The 12,508-nt window shown below is 38.6% G+C and overlaps 1 protein-coding gene across 1 annotated transcript in view; it reads left to right on the top strand.

The window, feature by feature from the left end:
- Nucleotides 1-12,508, top strand: part of RRM1 (ribonucleotide reductase catalytic subunit M1) — a 29,674-nt gene that overhangs the window by 4,622 nt on the left and 12,544 nt on the right. The window contains exons 3-11 of the mRNA XM_004589941.2: nucleotides 1,954-2,131; nucleotides 3,761-3,861; nucleotides 4,761-4,820; nucleotides 5,562-5,601; nucleotides 5,857-6,019; nucleotides 7,345-7,486; nucleotides 10,013-10,096; nucleotides 11,434-11,595; nucleotides 11,924-12,003. Of these exons, the coding sequence (XP_004589998.2) occupies nucleotides 1,954-2,131; nucleotides 3,761-3,861; nucleotides 4,761-4,820; nucleotides 5,562-5,601; nucleotides 5,857-6,019; nucleotides 7,345-7,486; nucleotides 10,013-10,096; nucleotides 11,434-11,595; nucleotides 11,924-12,003 (1,010 nt within the window). The remainder of the gene's footprint in view (nucleotides 1-1,953; nucleotides 2,132-3,760; nucleotides 3,862-4,760; nucleotides 4,821-5,561; nucleotides 5,602-5,856; nucleotides 6,020-7,344; nucleotides 7,487-10,012; nucleotides 10,097-11,433; nucleotides 11,596-11,923; nucleotides 12,004-12,508) is intronic.

The raw sequence follows: 12,508 nt of genomic DNA, 5'->3' as shown, positions 1-12,508 counted from the left end.
GTATCTAGGAAGAAAAATCATAAGGAACAAAATGGGCTTAGCTATATTCTAAAGAGAAAAGATTAGAAGCTATATAATAATTACACCAGTTTATCTTTTTGAGAAGGGTACACTTTGATCAGATGAAAAAATTCATTTCTGCTTATTAAACTATTTTCAAAGATTCAGGAAACACAACATTTGGTTTGTTAAAAATAAATGGTGATGGCTTGGGCATTGTGTATTTAAAAAAAGTTGAATCTTTTATTATATAGTTTTGAAAAACAGTGAAATGCAGTGAGGGTTAATGGGATTTGGAGCCAGAAGACTTGGGGAGTGTGTTTCTCAGCTTTTCTTCTCTGACATGTTTTAGGTAGGTAGTTATTAGGAACACCATTTGAGGTTTATGGGCACGACTCTAACTCAGGTCTGGTGAGTGCCCTCTCAGGCTCTGTCATGTCATGGCACATAGCACTGGGAGGACTGTGGGCAGAAACTGCTGTATTTTTAACAAGAAGCCAAAGGGCTGAGCCATTTCTATCCACCTTTCTGGAGAAATACCTTACTGTTTTTCCAAGAGCAACACCCTCAGTCCACCAAGGACCTCATGCTAGGCAGGCTCCTTGTCTTAAAGTTCCTACCCTCTTCAGCACTTCCATTGCAACCAAGCTCCTAACCCATGAACCTTTGGGGCCTCAGTTAAACTATATCCAAACCATGGTAATGTGATCTTGGGCAAGTCTCAATAACCTGAGCTTTAGTTTCCTCATGTAAAGCGTGAATGTAATAATACTCATCTCACAAGATGTGAAACATCAAAGATTATTAAAGTAGAAATTTTTAGAATTTGTGAAGTGTTTAGTCGGGGCCAGCGTGGTGCCTGGGAAGCTAGTTCTTCACCTGCAACGTCAGTATCTTATGGGTGCCAGTTCATGTTCCTGGTGCTCCGCTTCTGATCCAATATCCTGCTTGTTGCCCTGGAAAGCAGTAGAGGATGGTCCAAGTCTTGGTCCCCCTGCATCCACTTGAGAGACCTGGAAGAAGCTCCTGGCTCCTAACTTTGGATGGGCTCAGCATTGGCCATTGCAGATGGAAAATCTGTCTCCTTCTTTCTCTGTAAAATCTGCCTTTCAAATGAAAATAAAATCTTAAAAGAAAAAGCATTCATTAGATTTTCAAATTACTTAATTTCAACCATATTTCAGACCCTCATCTCCTTAATTGGAATGGCTAAAATTCAATTTGTTTTCTTGTACTTGTTTATAGGAAGAATTTAGGGGAAAGTGGGTGAGTATGCAACTGGAGGCCTCATCACATTGGGAGAATTTAATTGGAAGATGGAGGAATGCTTACAGAATCTTTGTTCTCTTTTCAGCTATTTCCCTGTGAGACCTAGTTATTTTAAAATATTTATTTATTTTCATTTTATTTGAAACACACACAGACAGAGAAAGAGAGAGAAAAAGAGAGACTGAGAGATCTTCCATCCACGGGTTTACTGTAGATGCTCACAAAAGCCAGAGTAAGGCCTGGTGGAAACTAGGAGCCTGACAGTTGAGCTGGGGTCTCCCAGGTGAGTGAGGTGTGGTATGCTGCCTCCCAAAGAGCACATCAGCAGGAAGCTAGATTGGAAGCAGAGTTAGCTGCCACTCCAGATGGATAGTCTGATATGGAGTGAGGGTGTCCCAAGCTGTGTCCTTACTGTTACACCAAAACCTGCTCCAAGACTTAATTTTTACGCTTGATTCTAATTTTAAGTAATGCCTCAGTGTATATGTTGTGTACCCTTGCTGGCAGCTCTGTTGGTTTTTGGATTCTGATTACACAGTTCCCACAGCTTACTGTTCTGACTAGCCATTATCAGGCAAAGAAGCTGTCTGTTTTATGATGATTTAAATATGATCCTTTCCTTACCTGTCCCTTTAAGGAAGCTGTTGTTTCTTGGGAAGTTTACTTAAGCTTTTGCATTTGTAGGCTCAGATCACCATGAAAGTAATCCAAGGCTTATACAGTGGAGTCACCACAGTAGAATTGGATACGTTGGCTGCTGAAACTGCTGCAACCTTGACTACGAAGCACCCCGATTATGCCATCCTGGCAGCAAGGATTGCTGTCTCCAACTTGCACAAAGAAACAAAGAAAGTGTTCAGCGGTGAGTCTGGAGTGAAAAAGTTAGAAGGAACCTAGTATTCCCAGAAAATGAATAAGGTAATGGAAGCAGCCTTGGTTGTCAAAAGGAAAGTTGCATCTTGTTTCAAAGAGCCAATGTGCAAACTAATGGCCAAGGCCCGACAAGAACTTTTTTCCTGTGCTGCTGACATGCTGCATGGAAGGGTCAGGAGAGTCTTGGTCTTTACGCTGTCCAAAGTCCATCTTTAAGCAGATGGTGCTTAGTTTGGAAAGTAATATTTGTGTTCAAATTTAGGATTAAACAGAATGTTAAAAATTTATGTTTTGTCATTAGTAGCCAAATATTTCCTTTCCCACCCTTCATTTTATAACTCGGGCAATGTGGGCAAAGGAGGGTTAACTGTTTTTCACAGTCTGGAAGAAACCAGTTAATAGGTTAGAAATGTTTTGGCTTCAATCCCAGAGCTAGTCATTGGGACCTAAAACCTTACATCTTGGGTCAGGTGCAATGGCTCAGTGGCGAAATCCTCACCTTGCACACACCAGGATCCCATATGGGTTCTGGTTTATGTCCCTGCTACTCCACTTCCCATCCAGCTCCCTGATTATGGCCTGGGAAAGCAGTAGAGGATGGCTGAAAGTCTTGGGACCCTGCATCCATGTGGAAAACCAGGAAGCAGCTGCTGGCTTCTGGCTTCGAATCAGAGGAACCAGTGGATGGAAGATCTTTCTGTCTCTCCTTCTCTGTAAATCTGCCTTTCCAATAAAAATAAATAAATATTAAAAAAAAAAAACTTCTTCCCTCTTCAGTAGATTTATTATTCATCAGTAGATTCAACTTGGTCCCAATCAAAATGCCAGCATTGATATGGATGTAAGGCGTAATCATACATGCAGAGGGCCCAGTATTGTTATGATGTCTTCAAAAAGAGCAGAGGAAGAGAGTTTGCTAAATAGATATTTATAAGAGTGAATTGCTTAGGATGAGTTTTAAGTTGAGTTTCTGTTAATGTTAGAATAAAAAACAAGTAGAAGAGATTACCAGCTTTGCATTTTCGTACTTTGATGCTATAATTTTCAGTGAGGGTGGATGTCAGAATCACCTGGAAATATTTTTCAAAAAAAATTATTTTTTAGTATTTTATTTACTTGAAAAAGAGATAAAGAGACAGCTCCCATCTTCTGGTTTACTCCCAGGTATCCTCAACAGCTGGGCCGGGGCCAGGAGAAAGCTAGAAGCCAAGAGGTCCATGCAGGTCTCATATGTAAATGATAGGGGACTAAGCATTGGAGCCATCATCTGTGACTTCCCAGGGTGTGCACTGGCAGAAAGCTGGATTGGAAGCAGAAGTAGGACTCTCCCAGGCATTCCTATTTGGGATACTGGCATGACAAGAAGTAGCAATCCCTGTTCTGTAACACATATCCTTGGTAATTTTTTTTAAGCTATAAAAGCTAAACTCACTCTAACTCTGAAATTGTTTCCTTAAGTGAAACATTATATATTCAACATGCACATATTTCTATGCTAGATTGGGATGAGTTGGAATGGAAAAAAGGGTTTGAGAGCTACAGTTTTAATCTTTTGCCTGAAAGTTGAATTACCTGCTAAGTGGTTTTGTTATTTTAATTTGTTGTTATTATTTTGTAGATGTGATGGAAGACTTATTCAACTACATAAATCCACATAATGGCAAACACTCTCCCATGGTGGCCAAGTCAACACTGGATCTTGTTTTGGCCAATAAAGATGTATGTCACAGTTTTGTGGTAGAACTTTTTAATAGATTTTTTTTTACAGTGAGTAACATGCTCATTTAAAAAAATCTAACAATACAAAAGCTATAGGTAAGAACTAATTCTGTCTAGTCCTGATCTCTAGGAGCAACTTCATCATTTTAAAATGATTCCATACATTTGTGTATGTTTGCATGTGGTTACATATATCTTTCATTGGTAGTTTCTTGTCCATTTTTTTTCTCATTGATAGTTTTTAAAGGTTATTTTATATTAGCATGTATTAATTTACTACATTCTGACAGCTGCATAGCTTTTATAGCTAACTCCTTTTATGTACTTGTAAGAATTCCCTTAGTGAATGAATATTCGTTTTCCATTTTTTTACTGTAGCAAATATCCTTGCATGGCAGGTGTTTATAAACATTGCCAAACCTAGTTAGAGTGGATGTTCAGATGAAGTTTTGAAAGATGTTGCTTAGTAACTTGAAAATTATCAGTTTTGTTCAGACACATTAATGCATCTCAGAGGAAAAAAATGATTAGGTCCAGCTAACTTGCTCCTCCCTTAGAGTTTTAAAGACTTTGAAAGAGAGAGTTACAGAGAGAGATAAAGACAGAGAGAGGTCTTCCATCTGCTAGCTCACTCCCTAATGGCCGCAATGGCTGGGGTGACTCTCTGATTTTCTCTCTCTCTCTCTCTCTCTCTTTTTAAACTAACAAATGTACTGTATCCATAATAGTGAAAGTTTGAAACATCACGCAACTTTTATTTCTTTTATTTGTAATTTGTATCTTTTGCAGCGTATGTCAATTTTAGTTCTGGAGTAAGGGCTAAAAGATACTAGATTTTGTGAAAATAAATTTTTTTAATTCTAATTATTTTAATTGTGGGTTCTTTTTCATTCCATTAGCGCCTGAATTCTGCCATTATCTATGACCGAGATTTCTCTTATAATTACTTTGGCTTTAAGGTAAATAATGGGTTTCAAATAACTGGGGATTCCTCCTTAGATTAGAAAACACAGGTAGAGTTACAAAAGACAGTAAGTTGTTAGACATGGATTATACCTGGGAAATATAATGAAGCTAAGGTGGGGGGTAGTGGTGGTTTAATTAAGTCAAAGATATCTTATCCGTTTGTAAGTTTTGAATGTTCCAGCCTTTCAGATTACCTGAGGAGTTACATAGATATTGACCAAAAGTCATTTCATATTATTTTACTCTTTATGTGACAGCTATTTATTTTCTACTATATTAGTGTTTTTAAATATCTTTTTGTGGTAGTATAGTGTAATGACTTAGAACATGAACATTGAATCTCTATGCTTTAGTTTCTTCATCTTCAGAATGGGATAATATAAAATTTCAAGAACAAATTCTATTGAGGATTACATGAGTATATGTGTTGCTGAGATCAATGCTTTGTCTGTTGTAAGTGCTAGCTATTCTGATGATGATGTGATGCTTGTTATATGTACAGAACTAGATTTTTCTGGGTACTTTCTCACATTCTTGTTACTACAACAAAACTACAAATTGCTAATGTTCCAAACTGAAATCTAGGAAGCGCAAATGGGTCATTTTCATTTAAAATTGTGTTAAAACTAAGATTTAAACAGATCACTTTATTGTGAATGATGTGTTCACTATATCTTTAAAAACTACTTTAGAAATATTTTTAGAAATATTTTTGTTACTTTCCTTTTTTCTAGACATTGGAGAGGTCCTATTTGTTGAAGATCAATGGAAAAGGTGAGAAATTAGTACATTTGTGTGCTATGTTTTCTATTCATTTTATACTAAGCATAGAATGCTGAACTACTAAGCTTATTTAGAGTCCAAATATTTTTTTGAATTTTAGATTTAGCTTTTAAATAGTTGGCCTGCTTATTGTATTAAGCTTTTCTGATTTTCTCTTGGTGTTGAACTTGTTTTAATTCAAATGCATGTTTCAACCTAGTTTTTCTGGCATGTACTGTAATGTGAAAAGGCCCATTTTGTTTCTAGTGGCTGAGAGACCACAACATATGTTGATGAGGGTATCTGTGGGGATTCACAAAGAAGACATTGATGCTGCAATTGAAACCTATAACCTCCTTTCTGAGAAGTGGTTTACTCACGCCTCTCCCACACTCTTCAATGCTGGCACCAACCGGCCACAACTTTCTAGGTATGTGTCATCTGTAATTGCTTTTAATGGAATTGTGGTCCTAGGTTTGTGCCCAAAGGTGTTCAATAATTTGCATAGCAGCATTGTTGTAGCAAATGAATTGGAAATAGTCCAGACGTCTATCAACAGGCACTTGGACAGATACTGATACAGTTGTGCAGTGGAATGAATTTCAGTGATGAAAATAAACATGAAGGTTACATGTGTCAAAAAATGAATCTCGACGATCTACCAAGTCCCTTATGAGACTGTTTTTCACAGATGTCTTCAGACCTTTATTAGATAGTGTTTTATGCTTGCTGGTACGTTTGGTTACCTCATTTTGCTTTTTGTTTAAGATTACGAAACCTCATAGGGATACTAGAACCATTTGCTGAGTCATTTCCTCAAGTCATATTCCAATGTTAAGATGTATATATTATAAATATCTGTAACCAAATCATTTCAAGGCTTGATATAGTTTTTAAGTCTACATTAACGCTAAATCAAGTAGTGTAATGAATTTTGAGTTGAGAGAGTTGTTGGTAACATGTGATGCATATTTTTTAAAAAAAGATGAATCTCTAGAACAATGCTGAGTTAAAAATAAGTTGTAGAACAATAAAATTGCAATTAGGAAAATTTTGAATGTAGAGCAAACAAAATATCAAGCCTAAAATGGATGAAAATACTAGGAAATTGTTTCTAAGCTGCAACGGTAGTGTTTTATTTTTTGAAGTGGATGACAAATACGAAGTATTTGTACTGTTATTTTTGGTCTCTTTCTGAGTATATGATATCCTCATAGAAAAAAAAAAATCAGTGGATGGAATCCATTTGAGTGATTGACCCTTCAAGACAGTGAAGGGATTATTGATATGGTAAGATTCCTGAGGGGAGAAGCAGGATGAGATCCAAGTGTGAATAAGAGGCTATCTTTAAAAAGGATTGTTAGGGAGCTGACATTTTGATGGACAGTTCAAAGAGTTGTTTGCCCTTAGGATAGGTTTTTCTTTTTCAGAAATGTTTCAGTTTTCTTGTCTGACTAGGAAGACAAGTAATAATGGCACGTTGCAGTATGGTGAGATTGTGAGCCAATATTTTGGACTTAGCTAAAAGACTCCTTCCCAGGCCTCATATCTAGGGTAGGCAACAAGATGATTTGCTGAAATGTTCCATTGTGCCATTCTAATAAAAGCCTGCTTTTGTTCTCCTAAAACCATTTACAAACTTTATAAACTTCAAATTGTTCATTGGTCTGATTTTCTGTTTTAGGGTTTTATAATCCTTTTCTGGCTCTGGCTTCTTTGGTTGTCCCAAGTTGTAACTTTGCCTTCCCCTTGTAGTTGTTTCCTTCTGAGTATGAAAGATGACAGCATTGAAGGCATTTATGATACTCTAAAGCAGTGTGCCCTGATCTCTAAGTCGGCTGGGGGGATTGGCGTTGCTGTGAGTTGTATCCGGGCTACTGGCAGCTACATTGCTGGGGTAAGCTTCTGTTGAATGGCTTTTATAAGAAATTCAGGTCCGAAGCAAGCAGGCTTGTGGTGAAGAGGGCATATGCCAGTGTTTGGGAGAGCTGGGTCTTTTTTGATTATCCATGTATGTGATATGGAATGTCATTTTGCCTTTTCTGTTTTTCTTTTTCTTTGTCTTATGGACATTTAAATTAGATTAGATGAACTACAGAATCCTTTTTAGCTCATATTTCAGAATTTTTAACAATGGTACAGATTGAACATCCCCAATCTGAAAATCCGAAATCTGTAACTTTTGAAATGCCAACATTATGTAAAAAGTAGAAAATTCCACACCTAACTGAATGTTACAGGTTACAGTTAAAATGCAGGTATATTGAAAATGTGTGAGATTACATTTGAGGTTAATTGATTGAGATTACATTACTTGAGGCTGTGTGTATAAAGCATATGTAAAGCAAATGATTTCATTTGTACTTGAGACCCATCCTCAAGGTATCTCATTATATATGCAAATGTTTGAAAAATCTGAAAACTGAAATCAGAAACACATCTGCTCCCAAGCGTCTTGGATTAGAATACTCAACTGCTAATTCCTATTCATTGTAAATTGCTTAGAATTTCTTTGTAAAAAAAAAAAGGCAATTTAGTATTTTTACTTTTCCGCCCAAAGAAAATAGTTTAAATTTAGCTTCTCGTTTTGGATTCTTTTGACCTATAATTATTACATCTTAGTAAATGCCATGAAGTAGCTTTATATGTAATTATATTTTATTCAGCAATATACTTTTATAAGTTTTTTTTTTTTGAGATTTATTTATGTTTATTGGAAAGACAGATTTTACGGAGAGGAGAGACAAAGATCTCCCCCCAAGTGGCCTCAGTGGCCAAAGCTGAGCTGATCTGAAGCTGGGAGCCCGGAGCCTCTTCTCGGTCTCGCATGCAGGTGCAGGGTCTCAAGACTGGGCCATCCTCACCTGCTTTCCCAAGCCCAAGCAGGGAGCTAGATGGGAAGTGGAGCAGCTGGGACATGAATTGGCACACATGGTGGATCCTAGAGCATGCAAGGCGAGGAATAGCCAGTAGGCTACTGTGCTGGGCCCTAAGATTTATTTTTAATTATTTGAAAGGCAGAGTTGCAGAGAGAGGAAGAGATAGATCTTCCATTTGCTGGGTCACTCCCTAAATGTAGTAGCCAGAGGGTGAGCCAGACATAAGCCTGGAGCCTGGACCCTCTTCCATGTCTCCTACATGAGTGCAGGAGTCCAAGCACTTGGATCATGTTCTACTGCTTTTCCCAGGCCATTATCAGGGAGCTGGATTTGAAGTGGAGTAGCTGGAACTCAAGCTGGCACCCACATAGAGTGGTGGTAATGCAGGCAGCTACTTTTTTTTATTTTTTTAGATTTATTATTATTGGAAAGCTGGAGAGACAGAGAGGAAGATCTTCCATCCGATGTTTTACTCCCCAAGTGAGCCTCAATGGCCGGTGTGCGCCAATCCGATGCTGGGAACCTGGAACCTCTTCCGGGTTTCCCACGTGGGTGCAGAGTCCCAAAGCTTTGGGCCATCCTCAACTGCTTTCCCAGGCCACAAGCAGGGAGCTGGATGGGAAGTGGAGCTGCCGGGACTAGAACCGGCGCCCCTATGGGATCCCGGCGCGTACAAGGCGAGGACTTTAGCCGCTAGGCCACGCTGCCGGGCCCCGCAGGCAGCTACTTTACCTGCTGTGACACCAGGCTAGGCCCTAAGCAATGCTTTCTTGATTTTTTTATGGGCATTATGTTTTTTTTTTTTTTTTTTAAGATTTTATTGTTATTGGAAAGCCGGATATACAGAGAGGAGGAGAGACAGAGAGGAAGATCCTCCATCCGATGTTTCACTCCCCAAGTGAGCCTCAATGGCCAGTGTGCGCCAATCCGATGCTGGGAACCTGGAACCTCTTCCGGTTTCCCACGTGGGTGCAGGGTCCCAAAGCTTTGGGCCATCCTCAACTGCTTTCCCAGGCCACAAGCAGGGAGCTGGATGGGAAGTGGAGCTGCCGGGATTAGAACCGGCGCCCCTACGGGATCCCGGCGCGTACAAGGCGAGGACTTTAGCCGCTAGGCCACGCCGCCGGGCCCGGGCATTATGTTTTGAAAGCAGAGGTAGAGGTGGAAAGCAGAGGTAGAGGTGGAAAGCAGGAAAAAATACATGGAATTCCATATAGAAATTAGAGCCATAGCTTATGGCAGTCCACATTCAGAAACTCAGTCTAGATTGGCCATGCATATGGCAAGAAGCCAGTTACTTGAGCCATCATTACTACCTCTCAGGAATGCCTTCTGGCACCAGCAGGTTGCTAAGGAATCAGATAGGGAACCTAGGTAATTCAATATGAGATGTAAGTGTCTTAAACACTATAGTCTATGGTTGCCTCAGGGCACCCTTTTTAATGGAAGATAGTAGTATGTTCACTGTTGGGCTGTTTTGTTATTTTTCTTACTAACCCTTCTGCATTTCCTCCAGATACTTTAATTCTTGGTTTCTCTTTCAGACAAATGGCAATTCCAATGGTCTTGTACCAATGCTGAGGGTGTACAACAACACAGCTCGATATGTGGATCAAGGTGGAAACAAGGTATGCTCTGTTCTTCAAGAGTGTAGGCCATCAGAACTAAAAACTGTTATCCATGTACATTTTAGAAGATGGTTCAGTTTATATACAGTTTCTAGGTATTAGACCTTTTTTTAACATTTAGAATCAATTTAAAGAAGTTAAATGTATTTGACAAATGTACACGCTTGCATCATAATCACATCGATCAAGATGTAGAACACTTCCATTACCCCAATATTTTTTCGTGGCCTTTGTATTCATTACTCCATCATTCCCTAACCCTTTCTCCCTCCCCTATATGTTCATCCATGGCTTCAGCCAGCTACTAATCTATCAGGTCTTTTATGTGACAGTTTACTTGTAAAGAATTTCCCAGCAGGTAAAATGTTAATACCTAACTTTAAGAAAGGGCTGTTACGTTACAGGTTTTCCTTTTTTTCTTTCTTTTTTTTTTTTTAAGATTTATTTATTTTTTATTGGAAAGTCAGATATACAGAGAGGAGGAGAGGCAGAGAGAAATATCCCCCATCCTCTGATTTACTCCCCTAGTGGCTGCAACTGCTGGAGCTGAGCTGATCCAAATCTGAGAGCCCCTTCCGGGTCTCCCACACTGTTACAGGGTCTCAACGCTTTGGCCCATCCTCGACTGCTTTCCCAGACCACAAGCAGAGAGCTGGATGGGAAGCGGAGCTGCCGGGAAATGAACCAGCACCCATATGGGATCCTGGCACATGCAAGATAAGCACTTTAGCCATTAGCGTACTGTACTGGGCCATCTAGATTTTTCTTAAAATCAAAACCGAAACCAAACAACAAAAGCCCTCTTTACGTTCCACTTTTATAGAAGGAATAGTGAAGTTAAGATAATGAGTTTATCTGCTGTTACCAGCAGGGTCTTCTATGAATAAAGTCTGCCTTTTATGAAGCACACTGATCACCTGTTAGTTTATTAGGGTCGATCAGACTTTATAAAGACTGAGCACCATTTTTGGCTGGGTATTAGTAAGTGCAGAACTTGTCAAAGTTAGGGCCGTTTCTTTGGGCTTTACGTATGTGTTATATGATGTAAAATGAACTACAACTCAGTAGGTGATCAGTTATAGTTTACTGTGCCACTATCAGCAAAGCTGTTAATCCTTTTTGTTTCATATTTTCTTTATACCATACCAGTTGTTCGTTTTTATTCCTAGAATAGAATTGTAACAAAAATATTACGAGTTTATATAGTACTTTTGTTGTATTTCACTTAGTTCATTAGTTATAGTGAAAATCAAAGAAGGCAGTTTGAAAGAGCTTTGAAAATACAAGATTTTTTTGTTTCATTCCAACTCTGAAAAGATCGATTTCTTTATCATTAGCGTCCTGGAGCATTTGCTATTTACCTGGAGCCTTGGCATTTAGATATCTTTGAGTTCCTTGATTTAAAGAAGAACACAGGAAAGGAAGAACAGCGCGCAAGGGATCTTTTCTTTGCCCTTTGGATTCCAGATCTCTTCATGAAACGAGTGGAGACGAATCAGGTGAGAGAACAAGTGCTTCTGGTAGTAGCCGCTTGATTTATGTGATGTTTTTCTTGTGCAGTTATCCTAAGTCATGCTCAGGAAGGCAGTGCCCCAGAAGGCATTCCGATCTGAAAAGTAAATTTAGATTCTATCTAATCTAAAGTTGAAAAGGTTCAAGCAGGTAGAACTAGATGGTTGGACCTGAGCCCAAAATGATTATTTGCGTAGAAAATTTCCAAGAGTGCCTACAAAGCTATCCACCTTCCTACCCTTAAGTGTTTCTAATGTGTTATGGTTTTTCCTTTGGTGGGTTATTTGAAGTTTCTTACTATCTTTCCCTTTGTAGGACTGGCATTTGATGTGTCCAAATGAGTGTCCTGGTCTGGATGAAGTCTGGGGAGAGGAATTTGAGAAGCTCTATGAAAGGTATGGGGAAAATGTGAAAGTAATAATGTTTTAACTGCAGACTGCCTTATTTGGGGCATAAATGTCGAAAGCATGTAAGTCATTAGCTCCTTTCTGGGAGTTTTTACAAGTATCTAGGTGAGAATGTGTTAATAGTTTTAAATTTGCCTTTTGACTCCTTATCAAAATTGGTTTCTGCTTTCTTTCTTAAAACTTTGGGACATGTAAATAAATAGGTACTTGGGTTTTTAAATTGATTTTTGCAAAAGCTAAGGTGAAGACTAGCAGAGCTCTTATTTTACTTTGCTATACAGTACTTTTAAGCTGTACTCTATATTAATATAGAAATCATGTACAGATAGAACCCATGTATCAGCGGTTAATTAAAATTAGCACAGTATTGAGTGATTTGACTACTTTAGTTTTTATTCCTTTTTATTATGGAAAATAGTATTGATTTGGTGGGATTAGGGTGGAGCGGGTCTAAACGTTTTCATAATTTTGTATCTTAGCATCTTTGTTCAAA

Source organism: Ochotona princeps, chromosome 4 (assembly GCF_030435755.1).
Source record: "Ochotona princeps isolate mOchPri1 chromosome 4, mOchPri1.hap1, whole genome shotgun sequence".
Taxonomy (NCBI): domain Eukaryota; kingdom Metazoa; phylum Chordata; class Mammalia; order Lagomorpha; family Ochotonidae; genus Ochotona; species Ochotona princeps.
This window is presented reverse-complemented; position numbering and strand designations above follow the sequence as displayed.